The 24,005-nt window shown below is 38.9% G+C and overlaps 1 protein-coding gene across 1 annotated transcript in view; it reads right to left on the bottom strand.

Annotated features, from left to right (window-relative positions):
* The window catches only part of EYS (eyes shut homolog), a 136,539-nt gene that overhangs the window by 8,014 nt on the left and 104,520 nt on the right, over window positions 1-24,005 (bottom strand). The window contains exons 8-12 of the mRNA XM_038745845.1: window positions 21,884-21,963; window positions 20,728-20,855; window positions 20,044-20,099; window positions 5,913-6,052; window positions 357-548 (exon numbers count right to left, since the gene is read on the bottom strand). Of these exons, the coding sequence (XP_038601773.1) occupies window positions 357-548; window positions 5,913-6,052; window positions 20,044-20,099; window positions 20,728-20,855; window positions 21,884-21,963 (596 nt within the window). The remainder of the gene's footprint in view (window positions 1-356; window positions 549-5,912; window positions 6,053-20,043; window positions 20,100-20,727; window positions 20,856-21,883; window positions 21,964-24,005) is intronic.

Here is a 24,005-nt window from a genome sequence, read left to right as displayed (position 1 = left end):
GAATGCTTAGTACAGTGCTTTGCACACAGTAAGGCTCAATAGATATGATTGAATGAATGAATGAATGAATACAAATAGTCTTAGACAGATAGTGACAGTATGTCATACCTCAAAATATTTGCATCTAAATCAAAATGAATAGGTTGGTAAGTATTCAATAGCAGATCCTTTTTAAAGTAGTTAAGATGATCCAACAATTTGTTTTTTGATCCAATTAAGGTATTTCATTTGTTTCAACAATAGTCTTCTAGACTTTGAGCCCACTGTTGGGTAGAGACTGTCTCTAAATGTTGTCAACTTGTACTTCCCAAGCACTTAGTACAGTGCTCTGCACACAGTAAGGACTCAATAAATACAACTGAATGAACAATAGCATAATACCTGTATCCATTGATTCCATCTTCACAAGTAGCACCATGTTGGCATTCACTTTCTTCACAGTCATTCACATTTTCCAAGCACGATTGTCCAGTCCATCCAGGAGCACAAATGCATTTGTTGCTTTGGTGCTCTTCATCCCAAAAGCAGCTGCCTCCATTTGCACATGGCTATGAAAGTAAGATTTTCACAGATAAGTACATTTTTGAGTATGGGTGTTTTGTTTGCTACAGTGTATATATTTTAGCTATCAAATACAGTAAAGCCTCAATTCAAGAAACTGTGACAGTGAACCCTCCCAAATAATTCTCAATTTCCATATCCGTATTGGAACAATAGCAGGGATATTTGCTCCGTAATAAGTAGGTTTAGGTTTACAAGTAAGTACTGGTAGTGACATTTTGACATTAGTTGAATGAAAAAATGACCTATTGTTGTACAAAAGTACTTAAATAAATAATTTACTTAGCACTTTGTGTAGAGTACTTTACTAAGCACTTGGGAGAATACAATATAACTATCCATAAATCATCATTTATTGAACGCTTACTGTTTGCAGAGCACTGCACTAAGCAATTGAAAGAGTACAGAATTGGCAGACTCATTTCTGCTCATAAGGAACTTACTTAAAGTTGTAGTTATTGTAGTGTAGTAGTAGTGGTTAGTAGTATTGTTACCAGATATTGAGCACCCACTCAATACTAGGCATTTTATTAAGCATGTGGGAAGTGAAAAAAGAGAAAATCCCTCTTCTAAAGTGGAGGAGAGACATAAAAGGGCTTACAAATGAAGTAATTAAAATAGATAATTAGTTTAAGTGCTAAGGATCTAGATAGCTTCATAAATGCTAGAGATGACTGATGTTTTACATAGACATATGTGTGAAAGCTTTCTCATGAAACAGAAAGTATGTTTAACCCTGGAAGGATTGCCATAGAAGATAAGGTGTCTCCTCTGGGGATCTTTATGAATTTAGTGGTGTTCTGATTCTTTATCAGATTGAATAAGCACTGACTTACATATAGGCGGATTTTAGATTTGGTATGAAGGGTAGTGCACAAATAAAACCAGTTCTCTTGTCAGGTAAGTAGTAGGAATAGCAATAGCAGCATTTATTGGATGCCACTTGCTTGGTGTAGTGCACTATTTTAGGCATTTGAAAGGATTTAACAAACTGATCCTTTCCTTGTCCATAAGGCTTTAACAGAGGAGACCAACCTTAACTAGAATTGTCAAAATAAATAATGGAAGTACACCCATATACACAAATGCTAGGGAGGATATAAATGCAGTTGTGACAACTGCTGGATTTAAGTGATTATAATCTAATAATACAAAGAAACTCACAATAACACTTGACATAGAGACTAAAGACATTTCTTGTAAACAGATTATTAAAATCTAATCTGTATGATAAATACAGTGGAGAGCTTCCAAGTCAATTCTAAGGAGTTTTTGTTTGATGTGGAGAGAAATGGGCAGTCGGAGGTTCTGAAGCAGTGTTTTAGATGGACTCAAATAGATGAAAATTCATAATGGAAAACTAACTTTTCTGTAGCATTACCTGTTATTTTTTATTATTACCTTAAAATAATTACCTTGAAAAATGGGCATGAATCCCTAAAACAGTAGCAAACAGCATGAATTTAAAACCTAAAAGTATACTTTAGACTTCCTTATTGCTATCCTAACAAAACAAAACCTATTCACATTTGGAACTCTTCATATTTCTAATAACTTTGACTTGAAACTATATTTTAAAATACTTAATTTCAACATTTTGAGGGGAATTGTGGAAAGAGTGAATCTTTAATGCAAACATCAGCCACATCTCTAAAATTATAGTCAACCAAGCAGCAATTTATCTGGTGAAGGGAGAGTTCTTCACCAATAACACTGACGTATTCAGAGGCCTATTCATATTTCTGAAAATTATTTTGCTTTATTCATAGAGTTTCATAGTACTTAATGACTTTACCTCATAGTGGCAGTAAGACAATGTACAGTCTGCTCCTGTCAGAAATATGATATAGCTAATGGCCAGCAAAAATATTCATTAAGGCAAAATGTAACAGAAAGACCAAAAAAAAAGAAGGTAATTTGGTTTGGGAAAATTCTAGACAGAGTTTGAAAACACAGCTAATAAGATATTCCCAGCAGATTGTTCTTTGTTAACTAGAACCCAAATGGGACTTTGATAGCATTTTTTTTTTTACATTCATTTGTACTCTGGTTATTTTAAAGAGTTTTAAAAAATGTATTTAAACAATTGATACTGTTAAACAAAAAAGAATGAAAAGTAATGTTCACTAATGCCATTTCACACTCAAGCCCTGGTGATAATAAAAAAAAATCAAATTATTTTCTACATGAACGAGAATATTTGAAAGGGCACTACAACAGTACATCAGTGTTCTTTGAAAAGGCATAGTTTGCTTTGTACATAATGCATAATGAATAACGTCTTGAATGGAACTGTCCTGCAGGTGTTCTACACACACAGACTAGGGAAATCCCATCACAATTTATACTATAGAAGATACAAACTGAAAGGTCAGACAAGAAAAAAAATCACACGGCATCACGCTAAATATTTTCCAATGCTGTGGTGAATTCTGTATAGATTTTAGTATTATGAAGCTAGTAGTAATTATAATTTCTAGTAGTAATATTTACTGAGAATTCTAAAACAACATTTTCATTAACATGAATAATATACAGATGGAAGACAACAAAAAATCAGACAGTTGTGAATAAGAAAATGTCACATTATGAATAGAATATCAAAGTTTTAGGTGAATCCTCCATCTATCTTATCCTCTTGGGGTTTTGGCTAGCTTTGACTGAGCTATTTCAGATCATCTCTCTCCCTAAAGAACTTCGGGAAAGAAGACATTGCAAATCCTTTGGGAACATCTATTCAGGAATTCTATAAGCAGGCACACACATTTATGATAGCAGTATAACATTTATATGAATAAATTAGATACGTCTGAGGGCTTTTAAGAAAATATTATAATAAAATATTTGAGTAGCTGCTATCAACATCCTTAGCACATCATCATTTTCCATCTTAACTAGCCATAATGATTACTGCATCATTATAGTGCTATGCCATGTATAGTATATTTGCATTCAGTATGGTATTTCAGATCATAAAAATGATAAAATTTGCCAGATGCTGAACAAGCTTCAACATTTGAGGCAGTATTTGCAAAGCATACCTCATATTCATTGCAGAATGGTGTATGAATTGATTTCAAGGTAAAATATTGATTATTTTAAGATTGTACTGCCCACTTTATGGAGTATATGAGTCTTTAAAAAATAATTAAAAAAACATAATTTGTGTCCATGTGGCTTACATAGAAAGTATTTCATTCATCCATTAATTCAATTATATTTATTGAGCGCTTATTGTGTGCAAAGCACTGTACTGAGCACTTGGGAGAGTACAATACAACAACAGACGCATTCCCTGCCCACAATGAGCTCATAGTTTAGAGGGGCAGACAAACATTGATATACATAAAAAAATAAATTGCCGGTATCTACATATATGCTGCTGGGATGGGAGGGAGAGTGAATGAAGGGAGCAAGTCTGTGCGACACAGAAGGGAGTGGGAGAGAGAGGAGGGCCCAGTCAATGAAGGCTTCTTGGAGGAGGGGGACAAGGGGGAGAGGAGGGAAGGGGCTCAGTCTGGGAAGGCCTCCTGGAGGAGGTGAGCTCTCAGTAGGGCCTTGAAGGGATGAAGAGAGTTAGCTTGGCGGATGGGCAGAGGGAGGGCATTCCAGGCCCGGGGGATGACATGGGCCGGGGTTCGATGGCGGGACAGGCGAGAACGAGGTACGGTGAGGAGATTAGCGGCGGAGGAGCGGAGGGTGCGGGCTGGGCAGTAGAAGGAGAGAAGGGAGGTGAGGTAGGAGGGGGCGAGGTGATGGACAGCCTTGAATCCCAGGGTGAGGAGTTTCTGCCTGATGCGCAGATTGATTGGTAGCCACTGGAGATTTTTGAGGAGGGGAGTAATATGCCCAGAGCGTTTCTGAACAAAGATTATCTGGGCAGCAGCATGAAGTATGGTAAAATAATAATGATGGCATTTGTTAAGTGCTTACTATGTGCCGAGCACTGTTCTAAGCACTGGAGTGGGGGATACAAGGTGATCAATTTGTCCCACATGGGGTTCACAGTCTTAATCCCCATTTTGCAGATTAGGCAACTGAGGCTCAGAGAAGTGAAGTGATTTGCCCAAGATCACACAGCAGACATGTGGCGGAGGTGGGATTCGAACCCATGACCTCTGACTCCAAAGCCCGTGCTCTTCCCACTGAGCCACGCTGCTTCTCTATGTGCAATGTGATGTGAAAATGGATGCGCAACCACTGGAGTTTATTGAGGAGTGGAGAAACACAATCTGTATGTTTTTGAAGGAAAATGATCCAGCAGCAGAGCGGAGTATGGACTGGGGTGGGGAGACACAGGAGACAGGGAGGTAAGCAAGGAAGCTGATACATTAATCAAGGTGGGATATTATAAGTGCTTTCATTAATGTGGTAGCAGTCTGGATGGACAGGAAAGGGCAGATTTTAGCTACACTGTGTCGGTAATATCATAGGACTTACCTACAAATACCAAGAGAAAATGATTGAGAGGATTAAAAAATCTTATATTAAAGCCATTTTCCCCATTCCAAACTATCAAATAATTCTCAGAGTAGAATTTCCTAGAGCAAGCAAAACTGATAAGCAAATAAAATTGTTTTCAGTGCAATATCCTCCCTGGAGTAGAAACATGCTCTTGAAAACTCGTAAGAGGAACAACATATATAAAACTAAATCTCAGTAAATAATAGCCCCTAATCCTTTAAGAACTATTCTAAGGTCTCCTTTACCCTTTCATCCGATCTTTGTGTCACACACTTGGGTGTGTGTCCCTTAAACATTTTGATATTAGCCCCTCCCCAACCCCATACCACATATGTATAGATCTATCTGTAACTTATTTTAATGTCAGTTTACGCCTTTAACCTGTTAACTCTTTGAAGACAGTCTGCATGTCCAACCACGCTATGTATTTTGTAGTAGTAGTGTCCAGAATACAGTAAGCACTCAATAAATACAACTGATTTATAACATAAACTAACATATTAAACTTCAATTTGACCTGGTGTAAATAGCCACTGACATACCAACACTGCATTTACTATATCTAATTTTACTGTTTATTCTCCTTTCCTAATAATTCAATAATAATATTAAGAAGACACTAAAACACTTCTAAATATTCTATATGCTCCTGCTTGGCTTCATTCTTATTTACTAGACATATGTAACTATTTGACAGTAATTTAAATTCTGCAGTACTTTTTTTTATTGAAGTCCTATTCCTGGAGATTCTTTAAGATTTTATTTTTGATCTCTGTAAAGGGATATTTTGTTGAGGAGGTTTAATGTGCATTCTCTGATTTTATGCAATTTTCAATTAAAGCTATTCTTGGTAAGAGTCATTGTAATGAGTTTTTGTTCAAGTTTACCTCTATGCTGTCTGTACATGGTAACCAACAAGCGTAATCCAACCCACTAGGTTTGTCCACACACAAGGCTCCAGAGGTACATTTACCACCAGAAAATAAGCAGGCATCAATGTCCAGCTCACACTGTTCACCCTCAAACCCTTCCAGCAAAAAGAGAGAAAAGGAGAAATAGCCATTCAAAAGAGTGATCTGATATACAAATATTAATAATAGTAGGTAATCATTTTAAAAAATCAAGTTAATATTTACCTCTACCCACCAAGCAATCACTTCAACAGTCCACTAACAAAGTCCTTTTTCAGAACTGAATAAAGATAATGCAGACTACAGATCTATGTTTTATAAAATCCATTCTTGAAATAATAATCAAAGATATGAATCTATTTTCTCTGCTCCAGAGAATGGAATCCGTTTACTTCTACTTACCAGTAGGGCAAGTGCATTTATATTGTCCCATCAAATCCTTACAGGTTCCTCCATGTTGGCATGGGTGTGAATTGCAAGTATTAATTTCTGTCTCACAGCGTTCACCTAAGATAGTAAAGAGATGTGCATTTGAAATATTCCCAGGATCACTTTTGGAACCCTTTTTACAAATAGGGATACTACTGATGATCTATCAGTCTTTCATTACAGTGGCTATTTGCAATAATCATCATGCTTTCTCTCTCTAGAAATGCCACAACCTTCCCACCATATATTTCAGAGCTCTTCCTGAGATCCACCTGCCACAATAAACAAGTTGGTTGTATAATATCCTCTTCAATACAAACCTAACTACATGATTTATTGAACCTCTCATCAATCTCCTTTTCATCCTGAATGAATTTATAATCCTTCCATGAATCCCATGCAGGACAGGAACTGTATCCGACCTAATTAACTTTTATCTACACCAGCCCTTAGAACAGTGTTTGACGTACAGTAAGCAGTTTAAAAATGTCATTAAAAAACCAGCCCTCATCGTTTCCCAGTTGGATTCTGGTTCTGGATATATTTGAGAATCTTTTCTTTTTACCTTTAGCAACATTTGCAAGTTGTTTTAACTCCTAATCATCCTGTCCCGTTTTCTGTTTTCCCCTGAACTGCCATACTATTTTTATGGACTTTTTGTCACACTTATCATACAATAACTTAGTCAATAAATTGGGGGAACATTTTGTCTTGGTGTGGAGGTGGAGAACAACATGTAGGAACGTTACTTGTTCATTTGTTTATACAAATCACATGATAATTTTTCTAGCACAAGTAATAAATCAATAAGATTTTTTTAATTGAGCTGTGCATGTTCATTATCTTCATTCATTCAATCATTTTTATTGAGCGCTTACTGTGTGCAGAGCACCATATTAAGCACTTGGAAAGTACAATTCGGCAGCAGATAGAGACAATTCCTACCCAACAACGGGCTCACAACTCTTTATATTTACCATTGCCTTGTAAACATATTGACTATGCTTCCTCTAACTGCTCGCTGAGTGTAGGGAATGGATCTGCCAACTCAGTTTTACTGTACTCTCCCAAGCACTGAACTCTGCATGCTCAATAAATACCACTGATTCAGGCTATAATTTGCCTCATGCCTGAAGAGATGCTTGTACATAAATGTTATGACAAAATTTCCATAATGGATTTAATCTTAATGGACACTGTTTGATAGTTGGATTTAATTTACATAAAATGAAAGAGTAGAGATGTGATTTTACAGGGCAAATGAAAAGTAATTGAACATGGAATATGTCTAATAACAAAGGTTGAATTTGAAACGAGGTATTTTCTGCATAATTATTTATCCTCTTCCTATTTTTTCTGGAAGTATGTGCCATTTTTTCGTTGTTGTTGTTAAAAAAAAAAAAGTCCAGGTTTTAATTGATTTCCCAAATTTCCTACCAGCAAATATCTCTGTATGGAAACAAGAATGCTTTGGAACAGTGAACTCATGCAGTTGAAGGTTTGATGAAACCAGGATTAGTAACAATTTGATAAAGGAAAATTGCTCTCATATTAACCTTCAAGGTCTTCCGAAGTTAAATGAACTAAAATAATTACATACATTTTAGAGAAAACAAAATACTTGCCTGGATTACCCGATCAAGCAATCATTGGTAATTAACTCAATTTGATGGAATACTCAGGATTAAGGTAAGATTTAAGACAAGTGTGTTTTCATGTTGTAAGGTTACGGTGGATGGAGGTGAAGTGCTTTATAGGTGGAACATTCTCACCATATTCATTCACTCATTCATTCAATTGTATTGAGTGCTTACTGTGTGCTGAGCACTGTACTAAGCATTTGGGTAGTACAAATCATCAACATATAGAGATGGTCCCTATCCAACAACAGGCTCACAGTCTAGAAGGGAGAGACAGATGACAAATAACATCAGAATAAATAGAATTATAGCTATATATATAATCATTAATAAAATAGAGTAGCAAATAGGTACAAATATACACAAGTGCTGTGTGGGGGGGAGGGGGAGGACAGAGAAAGGGAGGAGGGTGATGGGGAGAGGAGGAGGAGGAGAGGAAAAGAGGGGCTCAGTCTGGGATAGCCTCCTGGAAGAGGTGAGCTCTCAGTAGGGCTTTGGAGGGAGGAAGAGAGCTAGTTGGCGGATGTGTGGAGGGAGGGCATTCCAGGCCAGAGGCAGGATGTGGGCCAGGGGTTGACGGCAACACAGGTGAAAATGAGGCACAGTGAGGAGCTTAGCAGCAGAGGAGTGGAGTGTGCGGGCTGGGGTGTAAAAGGAGAGAAGGGAGATAAGATAGGAGGGGGCAAGGTGATGGACAGCTTTGAAGCTGAGAGTGAGGCGTTTTTCCTTGATTTGAAGGTTGATAGGCAACCACTGGAGATTTTTGAGGAAGGGAGTGACATACCCAGAGCACTTCTGCAGAAAGACAATCCAGGCAGCAGAGTGAAGTATAGACAGAAGCGGGGAGAGACAGGAGGATGGGAGATCAGAAAGGAGGCTGATGCAGTAATCCAGTTGGGATAGGATGAGAGATTGAACCGGCAAGATAGCAGTTTGGATTGAGAGGAAAGGGGGGATCTTTGTGATGTAACTGAGGTGAGACCAGCAGATTTTGGTGACAGGTTGGATGTGTGGGGTGAATGAGAAAGTGGAACCAAGGATGACACCAAGGTTGTGGGCTTGTGAGACAGGAAGGATGGTAGTGATGTCCACAGTGATGGGAAAGTCAGGAGAGGACACAGTTTGGGAGGGAAGATAAGGAGCTCAGTCTTGGACATGTTTAGTTTTAGATGGTGCACAGACACCCAGATGGAGATGTCTTGAAGGCAGGAAGAGATACAAGCCTGGAGGGAGGGAGGGAGAACAGGGATGGAGATGTAGATTTGGGTGTCATCAGCGTAGAGATGATAGTTGAAGTTGTAGGAATGAATAAGTTCACCAAGGGAGTGAGTATAGATGGAGAACAGAAGGGGATCAAGAATTGACCCTTGAGGAACCCCTACAGTAAGGGTATGGGAGGGGGAGGAGGAGCCCGTGAAGGAGACTGAGAATGAATGGCCCAGAGAGGATGGAGTCTGTGAAGTCAAGGTTGGATAGCATGTTGAGGAGAAGGTGATGGTCCACATTGTCGAAGGCAGCTGAGAGGTTGAGGAAGATTTGGATAGAGTAGGAGACATTGGATTTGGCAAGAAGTAGGTCACTGGTGACCTTTGAGAGGGCAGTTTCAGTGGAGTGCAGGGGATGGAAGCCAGATTGGAAGGGGTCTAAGAGAGAGTTGGAGTTGAGGAACTCGAGGCAGCGATTGTAGATGACTCATTCTAGGAGTTTGGAAAGGAAGGGAAGGAAGGAGATAGGGTGATGTCTAGAAGGAGCACCGAGGTCAAGAGAGGGTTTTTTTAGGATGGGGAAAACACAGGCATGTTTGAATGCAGAGGAGAAGGAACCAGTGGAGAGTGAGTGGTTGAAGATGGACGCTAAAGAGGGGAGGAGGGAGGGGGCAACAATTTTCATAAGATGAGAAGGAATGGGGTCTGAAGCACAGTGGATGGGGTGGCACTTGAGGGGGGAGATCTCATCTGAAGATGCTGCTGGGAAGGATGGGAAAGTAGAGGAGAGGGTTGAGAGAGGGGTTAATGGAGAAGGGGGAGGGGGGACTTTGGGGAGCTCAGACCTGATGGTGTTAATATTCAGTATGAGTTGCTGATGAGCCATCCAATTGTAGATGTTTGAAGGCAGAGCAAAATTAATAAAGATGATTTTAAGATCGACAAGAAAAGTTGAATATTATCTTGGTCAGTGAGTTAGGCATATTCATGATTATGGATATGTACTGTACTGGAAATTGAAATGGTATCGAAGGTGATTACATTGTGAGTTTTAATCTGGAAAACATATCTTGCTTTTATAGTGCCTCCTACATGTTTGGCATAGTGCTTCATAATTAGTAGATAAATATCACAGGTTTACTGGTGGCAGACATATGGTGAAGTAGCCTTTTTCCTTTGTTAGTGAAGAGACTATCAGAAACCTCATTTTAAGATAGTCTCTTCTGAATGAATAGGAAGAATCTAGATGAGAAAACTCATAATAAGAATTGGAAGATGAGACTAAGTTGCATGCTCTAAGATCTTGGATGGAAGTGGGGAAATAAAATGGAGCAAAAGCACAAGTGGGCATATACATACTAAAATGATGGTTCCTTGAAAGATTTGGATGTGTATGAATGCCTCAGGAAAGAATTCACAGAAAAATGAGCAACTGAAGATTAGAAATAGGAAAAGGAACAGGGAAAAGGTCAGAAATTTTAACAAGTAGGAAATGGAGACTTGCAGAACCACAACTCTGACCTAATTGCACGCCAATTCAGAGATTATTAATGTTTGCATGTATGTCCATTTTGGATACCAGTATATGGTAGAACCAGGCATATAACTCCACCTCAAGGGCCAGACTCCGTCTTGTGTATACCTTGACCAAGACAATGCTATGGCCAGTCTTAAGGTCATGCTGTTCCTTCTATCCATTATTTTCTCCTTTCCCCACTCTATGTCATGAAGATTCCTAGGCTTCACCACTCTGTCCTGTGGAGAGGGCAGCAAGGGAGACTTGTTTGCCACTCAAGTACTTCCTTATATTTTCCCTATGAGACACAAACACATTTTGGACTGAGTTTCGAAGGGAGAAGCCACTGGTCAGGGCTGCCTGCACTATCATGAAGACTTTCATTCTGGCAATTTATTGGCCTTGACCTGCAGGAACCCATAGCAAAGTCTGGTGTCAGAAAATTTGTCCTTCGCAGAAATGGTTGCGTATGGGTAGCTAGTTTGTGGGTAGGGTTGAGAATGGTATAAACATCCTCTCTAGAGAAAATTCAGACCATAAAGGCAGGTTCTGAAAGATACTCTCACTTGTAGTAATGATTTTATGGTATTTGTTAAGGACTTAATATATGCCGGCAATTGTTCTTCTCCCCCATTCTAGACTGTGAGTCCATACTGGGCAGGGATTGTCTCTATTTGTTGTTGAATTGTACTTTCCAAGCACTTAGTACAGTGATCTGCACACAATAAGTGCTCAAGAAATACGATTGAATGAATGAATGCTGGAGTAGAGGTAAGGTAATCAAGTTGGACAGTGTCCACGTCAACCAATCAGTTATATTTATTGAGCACTTACTGTTTGCAGGGCACTGTACTAAGTACATGTCCCACACGGGGCTCACAGTTTTAATCTCCATTTTACAGATGAGGTAACAGGCTAAGAGAAGTTAAATGATTTGCCCAAGGTCACACAACAAAGTGGTGAAGCCGGGATTTGATTCTGGGTCCTCTGACTCCCTTGGCCATGCTCTAACCATGGTGTTCCAAGCCACTATACTTCCCATCAAGATAATGATGCAGCCACTCTACTAAATTTTAAACGATACCAAAACAGTTTAATTTAAACCCTTCTAAAAAAAATAAGCTTGCTGGCAAATACAATAATTTGTTGGAGGCGAGCAGCCAGTATTATTTATACTGTAGTTATTTCAAAGGCTACAGAGAAGTAAAAAGTGAAAAAGGACCTACTGACCAGAACAACAAACACATTAGTATCGTTAATGTTTGACACATTTACATATTTCCCTCTCTTACTTACTTAGGTACTTAGGTACTTTCTGCTCAAGGGGATTCCTTCGTAAATAAAGCTTTGCGCACAAACATTTTCAATATGAGAAATGTAGACCACTATAATCTATGTGATTTTCCATGATGTTGGTTTGAAAATAAGTTTTCAGTGAGGCTTTTGAGAACATTAACATTTTCAATCTTTTTTAAGGTATTTGTTAAACACTTACTGAATGCCAAGCACTGTTCTAAGCTCTGGGGTAGATTCAAGGTAATCGGATTGGACAGTCCCTGTCCCATATGGGGCTCATCATCATCATCATCAATCGTATTTATTGAGCGCTTACTATGTGCAGAGCACTGTACTAAGCGCTTGGGAAGGATCACAGTCTTAACCCCCATTTTTACAGATGAGGTAACTAAGGCACAGAGAAGTGAAGTTACTTGCCCAAGGTCACACAGCAGACAAGTAGTGGAGCCAGAATTAGAACCCAAATCCTATTGATTCCCAGGCTAGTGCTCTATCCACTATGCCACACTATTTCCCTTTCAGAAGGTTTAGAAATATTTGTTGTCTGAATATTAGACAACACTACATACTACACTATTACGTGAAAAGAGATACAGTTCTAGTGCTCAAGGTGCTTAAAATGAGAGTGAAATTGATTTTTAAAAGTAACTATTGTTTGTTGAACTAGGATTAACTAGAACATTGAACTAAATACAGTGTACTATTAGTTTTTAAAATGGTTGTTTCCGCCGTTTAAAAAAAAAACATTTCATACTTTCTTTAGTTCAGTGTTCTAGTTACATTTACAAATCTGTTTTAAAATAAAAATCAACGTACCATACATAGCTGAGAGTCAAAAATGACAGAGTTCCTTTCCACTAAATCCTATCGAACTGCTTACTTGTTCATCATTCTGAACATCAGTCTACACAAGGTACATTGTTAAACTTAGGTAGGGCTTTGAACCCTAATAAGGCCTTCAGGTAAAATTTAAGGAATTTCCTTTAATAATAATAATTATTACGGCATTTAAGTGCTTACTGTGTGCCAAGCACTGTTACAAACACTGGGCTAGATGCAAGTTAATCAGGTTGGACACAGACAGTGTTCCACATGGGGCTCCCAATCTTCATCCCCATTTGACCAATGAGGTAACTGAGGCCCATAGAAGAGAAGTCAAACTGCAGACAAGTGACAGAGCCGGGATTGGAATCCAGGTCCTTCTGACTCCCAAATCCATGCTCTATCCACTAAGTCACACTGCTTTAGTTAGTCTAAGATTAGAAGGCAAACGAATTGTGGGCAGAGAATATGAATAACAGTGTTTCATTTTACTCAAGCACTTAGTAGAGTGCTCTGCACACAGTAAGTCCTCAATAAATATGACTGATTGATTAAAAAGTGAATTAAAAACGATAATATTACAGAAGAGAGTGGTAAATATAAGCAGTTCATTGATTCCTGGATATTTACCTGTCCCCATGTCTTCATTTCCATCCAGAGGAGTGCTGTAATGCCCACACTCTACCCTCTTTAAGTATTTAGAACCAGTAGGGGTATGGGACTAGAATAAGAGAGGGACATAAATGATGTGTTTTGAAGTTTAATTTCAGTTTTGGTGTTTGCCTTCCACATTAGATTGCAATTTCCTTACAGGTAGGGACTGTCTCCAATTAACTTATTTTTAAGTATTTCCCAACATCTAGTATAGTGCCAAACATGCATAGATAGGATCTCACCATCAGAAAAGCCACCTTCAAAAACAAAGGACAGTTGTACTGAGCTATCCCTAAATAGAAACGTAACATAGATAAATGTATGTGTTTTTGTATAGATATCAAATAAATCCATTAACTAGTAATTGGCCACAGAACTAGGGCAAGTTTGACACTAATCGATCAATTTTTCCAGAATCTACTATGTGCAGAACACTCTACTAGAGAAGACACACAACAGGTTGGTGGATTGCTAATCAATCACTCCCATGGAAAATGACAGGCTTCAAGGAAACCTTTGTTTGGATTCCTCCAACTAAATCATCTCTCCTGTCCCTTCCACTGGTTACCTCAGGTAAGAACAAATTGGTGGTCAAATCTGCCTTTTGAATTCTTGCTTTATCTAGAAACCAGAAAAATCTGTTAACCAAAATGTGCCTTTACTAAAGAGTTAATAAAAATGGAATTTGGATAACGTATTAATACAAGTTTCCTATTCTATGAAAACAAGCTTCAATCTGATAGTGTTAAGCACTACTAATTATATGTATAAGAAAAAGAGGCAGATAGTTGTTGGCTAACATCTTAACATGCCATCTCCTTTTCATTTCATCATATGATTTATATTGTTTTATTTCACTTTATTTCACCCATTATCCACTCTGGCAGTGAATCCTTTTCTCAAACCTAATAATACATATAATGAACATGGATGATGACATTGAAAAGAAACAGTGCATGTCAGCTCTTTCTCAAGTTGTGCATAGTAAACCAATTGTCCTTGAAGGAGGTTCTTCTAATTAATTATCACCCTTCTTTTTGTGTAGAGCAATCATATTGGCAGGAATTGATTGGGCATGTAAGACACTTCACTTGGTCAAAAAATCGCTTAATTAAAACAATTTTACAGCTGGTAAAATTAATGACACCCAATGAAAACTCCACCAGCCTGATTTCATAGTTCATCTTCAATTATATTTTTATTAGGAAGAAGACGAGGAATCTAGTTCTCAGCAGATAAAACTAGGGAAAAAGAAAGCAATTTATCAGTGAAAAGCTCTAAAGCTTTCCATATTCCTTTTTTTAGGACTGAATTTTCCCAATTTTGAAAATCATTTCATAACTTAAAGGTTAGCATTTAAATAACAGCACGAAGAATAGGTATCAAAGCATTTCTTCTACTCAACTTTACAGCTGGAGAAGCAAATGATGGAAGCAAATCTGCAATATTTCACTCCAAAGATATTTTTTTAAACTCATTAATTCAAATCATTTCCTCCATTCTCAACTGTGCTTTGACTCTGGACACCAAACATCAGAAAATGTTATATATAATATAATCTCATCATGCAGTTTCATAATTGTTCTTTGGAGTACATATATGATGTAACTGACAGTTGGATTTGGTTACAGCATTGTGAGGTGTCTCTTGAGAATGACTGATGAACTACAACCCTGTCCATGCTGTGTTCACTTAATAATTGGCCCAGGCTATGTGGAAGCATTTTCTATCTTCAATTCCCAGCACCATTTTTATTTTCCCCTCATCATTATAATTCTCTAAAGTCCTGTCCTCCTACTTTGTCATCCCATTTCCCATTTATGTACTCCACTCTGGTCTGTGTTATGTATTGTGAAAAACCTCTATTTTTCACAAAATACAGCTATCCTTCACAATGGAAGACAGCACTGATGGTGAAGTTCACATATGTAGGCATGTGTGGTTGAAAAGACCATTGTGGGATCCATAATCCTAGCTACAAAGGGCACACAAAAACATGTTCCTTGTTGTGGTGGTGTAAATTTGTGTAGGTATATGGGTATGCAAGAATTAGTGTAGCAGGGCAGGTGAGAATGGTAGTTCTCTCTCCCTTCCTCAGTCTTACAATCTCCTTTTCTCCCTTTCCCCCTCCTTCATTCACTCAGTGGTATTTATTGAGCATTTAGTATTTATTGAGCAGCTATTATTATCATGGCCTAGTATCATCATCATCATCATCATCAATCGTATTTATTGAGCGCTTACTATGTGCAGAGCACTGTACTAAGCGCTTGGGAAGTACAAATTGGCAACATATAGAGACAGTCCCTGCCCAACAGTGGGCTCACAGTCTAAAAGGGGGAGACAGAGAACAAAACCAAACATACTAACAAAATAAAATAAATAGAATAGATATGTACAAGTAAAATAAATAAATACATAGAGTAATAAATATGTACAAACATATATACATATATGCAGGTGCTGTGGGGAAGGGAAGGAGGTAAGATGGGGGGATGGAGAGGGGGACAAGGGGGAGAGGAAGGAAGGGGCTCAGTCTGGGAAGGCCTCCTGGAGGAGGTGAGCTCTCAGTAGGGGCTTGAAGGGAGGAAGAGAGCTAGCTTGGCGGATGGGCAGAGGGAGGGCATTCCAGGCCAGGGGGAGGACGTGGGCCGGGGGTTGATGGCGGGACGGGCGAGAACGAGGCACGGTGAGGAGATTAGAGGTGGAGGAGCGGAGGGTGCGGGCTGGGCTGTAGAAGGAGAGAAGGGAGGTGAGGTAGAAGTGGGCGAGGTGATGGACAGCCTTGAAGCCCAGGGTGAGGAGTTTGCACAGGCTAGGAAGGCAAGAGGACCTAGATTCTAATCCCATCTCCGCCATTTGTATGCTGTGCAACCTTGAGCAAGTCACTTAAGAAGTGACTTAACTTTTCTGTGCCTCAGTTTTCTCACCTGTAAAATGGGGATTTCATATCTGTTCTCCCTCCACTGTTGACCATGATGGGCTACATCCAACATGATTATCTATTCAATCCTAATCCTTCTCGACGGTTCAGCTGCCTTCAAAATTGTCGACCACCCCCTTCTCCTGGGAACATTATCCAAACTCGGCTTCACTGACACTGTCTTCTTCTGATTCTCCTCATCTCTCTGGCCATTCATTCTCAGTCTCCTTCACGGGCTCCTCCTCTGCCTCCCACCCCCTAACTGTGGGGTTCCCACAAGGTTCGGCTCTTAGTCTCTTTCTATTCTCCATCTAGACCCACTGTCTCGAAGAGCTCATTCACTCCCACAGTTTCACCTACCACCTCTATGCAGATGATACCCAAGTCTACATTTCCAGCCCTGATATGTCTCCCTCTCTGCAGCCTCACATTTCCTCCTGCCGTCAAGACTCTATTTTGATGTCCTCCCTTCACTTCAAACTTAACATGTCCAAAAGAGAACACCACATCTTCCCAACCAAACCGTGTCCCTCCCATGATTTTCCCATCACTGTAGATGGCACCACCACCCTTAATGTCTCTCAAGCCCATATCCCTGGCATTATCCTTGACTCCTCTCTCATTCAACCTACATATTCAATACACTGCTAAATTCTGTCAGTCCCACCTTCACAACATTGCTAAAATCTGCCCTTTCCTCTCCATTCAAACTACCACATTAATACAATCACTCATCCTATTCCACCTGGATTACTGCATCAGCCTCTTGGTTGACTTCCCAGCCTTCTGTCTCTCACCACTCCAGTCCATATGTCACTCTGCTGCCTAGATAATTTTTCTACAGAAACATTCAGGACACGTTTTCCCACTCCTCAAAAAACTCTAGTACTTGTCCATCCATATCTGCAAACAAAAACTCCTCACCACTGGCTTCAAAGCACTCAATCGCCTTGCCCCTTTCTACCTAACCTTGCTACTTTCCTGCTCCAAACCAGCCTGCACACTTTGGTCCTCTAAGGCTAACCTTCTTACCGTGCCTTGAATTCCTCGGTCTCATCGCTGACCCCTCGCCCACATCCTGTCTTCCCTCTTCAAATCTGACAATTACTTTCTCCCACTTCAAAACCTTAATGAAGGCACACCTCCTCCAAGAGGCCTTCCTCAACTAAGATCCCTTTTCCTCTTCTCCCACTCCCTTGTGCATCACTCTAACTTGTTTCTTTTACTTTTACCCTCTCCCAGCCCCACAGCACATATCTACACATCTGTAATATATTTATTTATATCACCGCCTGTCTCCCCTCCCTCTAGATGGTAAGCTCATTGTGAGCAGAGAATGTATCTGTTTATTGTACTGTACTCTTCCAGGTGCTTAGTACAATCAGTGCTCTGCACATAGTAAGCACTCAATAAATATAACTGAATGAATCAATCTCGTATCTACCCATAAACACATAGCAAATACTTAAAAGTACCATAATAATGATAATATTGATAGTACTAATTATGTGCAGTGCACTCTACTAAGTACATATTGCTTAACAAATACCATTATTACTTTTAATATCATTATTATGTGCATATGCACTGTTAGGAGTAAATAAGTAGACACAGGCCCCAGATACTCCAACTTTACGAAAAAGAGGAAGTTGGTGATGGTAACATGTAGAAAGATTTAAATGACAAAGAAGGCTATACAAAAACAAAAACAATAAAAAAGTTTCAACACACTCTGCAAGAGCTGTTTTCAGCTGTGTTCAGATTAAGTTGTCCAGGCTCTACAGTCACATAGTATTGCTACTGTCCTGTAAATTGGAAAGGCATATCACAACCCTGCTTCAGCTTCTCAATCAAATATATATTGATCACCTAATATTTGCAGGAGTCTGAATGCTTGGAAGACTACAGCAGAATTAATACTTAGGATCCCTCACCCCTCCCTCAGCCCCACAGCACATATATACATCTATAAATTATTCATTTTACTGCTTGTCTCCCCCTCTAGACTATGAGAGCTAATTGTGGGCAGGGAATGAGTCTACCAATTCTGCTTTATGTATTCTCCCAAGCACTTAGTACAGTGTTGTGAATACAATACCACTGATTGCATTGATTTTTTTTTTTTTTAATGTAGTATTGGTTAAGAACGTACTATGTGTCAGGCACTGTATTAAGTTCTGGGGTCAGTGTCAGTGGCATGGCATCAGGCGGATGAGATGAGCTTCTCAATGCCTTACAGAAGGAGGCAAGACAGGAGGTCCAAATGGATTGGGGTGGGTGGTATCTTTCAGAAATACAATGTCTCTGTGCTCTAATGAAAAAGCAGCTGAGGTTATAAGATGCTTCCACATCCTCTTCCTCCTTTTAACCCCTGTCTTATTTCTCCTTTTCCCTTTGGCTTCCCCACACCAAGTCCTCCTATGCAAAGCCACATCCTCACAAACAAAATAAAAAGTAGATATGCTTTTCAATATTTATGTTTTAAACAGAATGCTATAGTAGATTTGCAAAAACAAGCTAAATTAGTAGTTTCAAGGCTCTAGTAAATAGTTATACTTACTATTAAATTTCAGAATATCACACATTGACCAAGGTAATAAAATATAATAATAATTAAGTTTGATGTGGCTAGGTAATGTGTGCTGCACACTCTGGTTTTCTAATAATAATAATAATAATAATGGCATTTATTAAGCGCTTGCTATGTGCAAAGCACTGTTCTAAGCGCTGGGGAGCTTACAAGGTGATTAGGTTGTCCCACAGGGGGCTCACAGTCAATCCCCATTTTACAGTTGAGGTAACTAAGGCCCAGAGAAGTTAAGTGACTTGCCCAAAGTCACACAGCTGACAATTGGCAGAGCCGTGATTTAAACCCATGACCTCTAACTCCAAAGCCCGGGCTCTTTCCACTGAGCCACGCTGCTTCCCTAGATTCTAGGGAATCTAGGGAATCAGGCTGCTTTTCTAGATTCAAGTATCTTTGTTTGGATGTACTACATGGCCTTTAATACAATGTACTTCATAGTAAACAGAATGAATGCTATTTATTTCATTAAATAACTCATCCCTAGTAATTTCTATACACAATAAAATCACATATATAAAACCCCTGTTCTTGCCCTGCTTTTTTAGATTATCTCTGCATAGTTAATTCCTCTAATCTTCTCTCAAATTCTCCAACATCATAATTATTTTGTTGCTGTTCATTTAATTCCTCTTTTATTAACTTCTTTTGGAATTATATTTTCCAGAGTTTGGTGGGGAAATCTTTGTCAACATTCTAAAATATATTGATGTTTATATAAAATTTTCTAAAAAGGAGGTCTAACAAAGGATTACTGACTCAAAGAAATGTCCACGATTAACTATGACTCATTAAACAGTAAATGTTGAAATCTTTTGAAGATGTTTTAATTCCCTTGAACAGTTATCAATAAAAGAGCAATACAATGAAGATAGTAAAATGAATCAACAGCTACATAAATCATGTCCAAACATTATTTAAAACAATGGTAGTTTGAAGTGTTTTTCCCAAACTGCTGCCTTCAACCTTTGAGTCTCTTCCCACCCTTCAAAGTAAAACAAAACAAGACCTGATGAAGAAATTTTTATTAATTATTACCAGCCACAACTTTAAATTTGAAAGGAAGCATAGACTGCATTCTTGACTTTGCCATGCTGATAATAAGGAAATTAAAAAAAAAGAACCAATCTCTTTCTCAATCAACATTTGAATATGTGAAATATTTTATTTTTAATGGTATCTGTTAAACACTTACTATGTGCCAGGCAACATATTAATAAGCCATTAGTGTAGATACAAGTTGGTCAGGTTGGACACAGTCCCTGTCTCACATGGGGCTCACGGTCTTATTCCCCATTTTACAGATGAGGTAAATGAGGCACAGTTAAGTGAAATTCAATCATATTCAATCATGAAGTGACTTGCCCAAGGACACACAGCAGACAAGTGGAAGAGATGAGATTAGAACCCAGGTCCTTCTGACTCCCAAGCCTGTGCTCTATCCACTAGGCCAAGCTCTTTCTCTAAAAATAGTACTTATTCTCTTTCACTGAAAAGTTTTTAGAATTACTTCATGTTTATCATGCATTGATATAAAATACATGCTATCATAGTAGATTTCATTATCATTTTTGAAAAGCCTTACAACAGAGAGGAACATTTTATGAATTCATTGTTATAGTACGAAATTGCATTTTACCCCTACCACCAGGGATCTAACTTTATTTGAGTTGTTCTAAACTGCCAAGATCTTAACATGACCAGGGCCTTCTAGACCAGCACGATAAGGACTGATCCAGGATGGGCTGTTCTGGTCCACATTGGAACCCATAAAATCCAAATTTGGAAGACTGGTAATTCTTAGCATCCAGAGAGTACTCAATACATTGGCCTTTCACAATTCTATAGCCCTAACAATAACAATCATACACCAATATTTTGAAGAATGAGGGCGCTTACATTCCTAAGGTACTCCACTCACCAGCAACCCTCTGCCCCTGGAATGAATGTAATGTGCTTTAGGGTAATAGAGAAATTGTTATATCAACATCAGTACAAAGTAGGGTAATTTGGGAGATGAAAGAGCTCATTAATTTATTTGTAATAATAGTTATAATAATATTAACTGTGGTATCTGGTAAGTGCATTACTATATGTCAAGAACTGTACTAAGTGCTGGGGTGGATATAAGCAAATCAGGTTGGACACAGTTCCTGTCCCATGTGGGGCTCACAGTTTTAATCCCCATTTTACAGATGAGTTAACTGAGGCACAGAGAACTGAAGTGACTGCCTCAAGGTCACAAAGCAGAAACGTTGTGGAGCCAGGATTAGAACCTTCTGATTTCCAGGCCCATGCTCTACCCACTACACCATGCTGCTCATGGAATTCATTAAATACATTATGTGCCAGTCCCAGTACTAAGCACTGGGGTAAGATACAGTCCCTGTCTCGTATAGGGTTTATAGTCTCAATTTTTTAAAATGGTATTGGTAAGCACTTACTAAGTGCCAAACACTATGCTAAGTGCTAGGGCACACCCAAGTTAATCAGGTTGGACACAATCCCTGCCCCAAATGGGGCTCACAGTCTTCATTTCCTTTTACTGATGAAGTAACAGTCACAGAGAGGTCAAGTGACTTGCCAAAGGTTCCAGGGCAGACAAGTGACAGAGTCAGTATTAGAACTCAGTTCCTCTAACTCCCATGTGGGTGAGAAGGAAAGTGACCAACATCACTCCACCCTCTGTAGCACACTCACACAAACCATGGATAATAAGATGAAGATGTCAGCTGCTAGTAAAGACAGTCTGCAGATAGGTTCAATGTGGTAATAAATGCAGTTCAAATGCAGTCTTCCTCCTGCTGCCAAATTATACAGGAAGCCTTAATTAACTCGATTGTGTCACGCTTGAAACTGAACTTCAGGCCTCCCGTACTTTCAGGCAACTAGGGGAGGGACTGCTGGCATTCTGGCTGACACATTGCCCCATAGTCCAATAAGAGATACCGAGGTGTTCTACAAGAAAACATAAGCAGTTGCAGTCAGGAGGATGTACTCCACTTAATACTAAACATCAAGTATTTCCTGTAGCAGTATGTTCTAAAATCCTTTGAAAATAAACCTTACAAGAAAACAGTAGTAGCAGGAAAGGCAGTGGAAGCATAAAGTTAAAATATGCATAGTTCAAAGGTGCCTACACATTCCAGAAGCTATCGGAATATAAGACTATGCCAATAGTAGGAAAGCCTTCCCAAGACCAGATTCTCCTCAGAGAGAGTTTAGAAAGGATGTTCATTTTTAGCTTCTTGTACTGTGCCACTGTTACACTTTGTGGAAAAAGGAAGTCTGGGTGAGATATTTTAGGGAGCTCTGCTAACATAAATTCTTTTCTAGCCATTTCCATAAGCAAAGCCTCAGGTGGTTGTGCAGGCAAAGAGTGACTGATTTTTGGTAATCAGGAAATCAACCTAGGCATTGACAACTTTAATTTCTTAAAATATTCTGTAAACCATATGACTTTGCATTTAGTCCTATTCTTCCCAATTTGCAGTATTGGTTAAATCTCTCCTTTGGTTATTATTCTAGTGCAACAGCTTCAGCCTTTACAGAGTTCTCAACTATATCCTGGTTGAGGTTTATCTTCTTTTGAATAATTCTACATTCAGAATGACTAACTGATCGTAGTTTGGTGTTGCATAGCTAAGTAGTCCTGAACTGAAACTTTCAATACCAATGCTTCAGAATCTAACTCTTAGTAAGGACTTTGTTCTACTGAATATCCTAAACCCTAAACCCACAAAGTTCTATCCTCTGTAACTGCTTCATCAGAATAGAAGAGCAAGAAGAAATGAAAGAGAAGATATTGTATTTGAACATGGAGACTTGAAGGCCAATATAATTACATTATATTGCAAACTTTACTGAAACATGAAAAACAACATCAAAAATAGAATCATACTATGGAACTGGTGAACACATGACTGTCTCAGGAAAAGTGAATTCAAGTAAACTAAGTTGGACAAAAGTGATTGCAGTTATGCTTAATATCATCCACTTAACGTTATTGTGCATTAATCTATTAACTCTGTCAAAGACCATCTAAGGAACCAAAGCATTAGTCTTATGAAAGAGAGTACCCTAAAAGCATACGTTAGTCAGAGAGTAATAATAGTATTTAAGTGCTCATTGTATAAAGAACACTACTAAAAGCAGGGAGAAAATACGCAGATAGGAATTAGACGTGATTCCTGTCCCTCAGGGGACTCACAAACAAAGAGGTCCCTTATACATTGCTTCTGATGAATGATTTAGGTCATACAAAATTTTAATGGAAATGGAAATGAATTGCATTTGAATTATTTTAATGGACTAACTTTGGTTTATTATGATTAAGATTATGAGCTGCAGTCTCTCAGGGGAAGTACTGAGATATTCAGAAGTGCTGATCCTTGTTCTCTGAATTTGAATGCTGTTGAGATCTATATTTAGAAGCCTTTGGAGATTTATTATGGTGTGTGCTTTAGTTGGGGTTTACAGTGGTAGTTGGCAAATTTTGTTTGCAGGTGCAAGTAGGATCCCAACTGCATATCCTTCATGTCAGAGAAGCACTGTGGCTTTTTGGAAAGAGCATGGGTTTGGCAGTCAAAAGTCATAGGTTCTAATCCCAGTTCCACCACTTGTCTGCTGTTTGACCTTGGGCAAATATTTTCACTTCTCTGTGCCTCAGTTACCTCCTCTGTAAAATGGGGATTAAGACTGTGAGCCCCACGTGGGATAATCTGATTACTTTGTATCTACTCCAGTGCTTAGAACAGTTCTTGGCGCATAGTAAGCACTTAATAAATATGATAATTATATCATAGAATATAATATATCATATATTATATCGGAGAAGCAGCGTGGCTCAGTGGAAAGAGCACGGGCTTTGGAGTCAGAGATCATGGGTTCAAATCCTGGCTCTGCCAACTGTCAGCTGTGTGACTTTGGGCAAGTCACTTCACTTCTCTGTGCCTCAGTTACCTCATCTGTGAAATGGGGATTAAAACTGTGAGCCCCCG

Source organism: Tachyglossus aculeatus, chromosome 1 (genome assembly GCF_015852505.1).
Source record: "Tachyglossus aculeatus isolate mTacAcu1 chromosome 1, mTacAcu1.pri, whole genome shotgun sequence".
Taxonomy (NCBI): domain Eukaryota; kingdom Metazoa; phylum Chordata; class Mammalia; order Monotremata; family Tachyglossidae; genus Tachyglossus; species Tachyglossus aculeatus.
The sequence above is the reverse complement of the archived record's forward strand: the minus strand, read 5'-3'. Positions and strand labels throughout refer to the sequence as shown.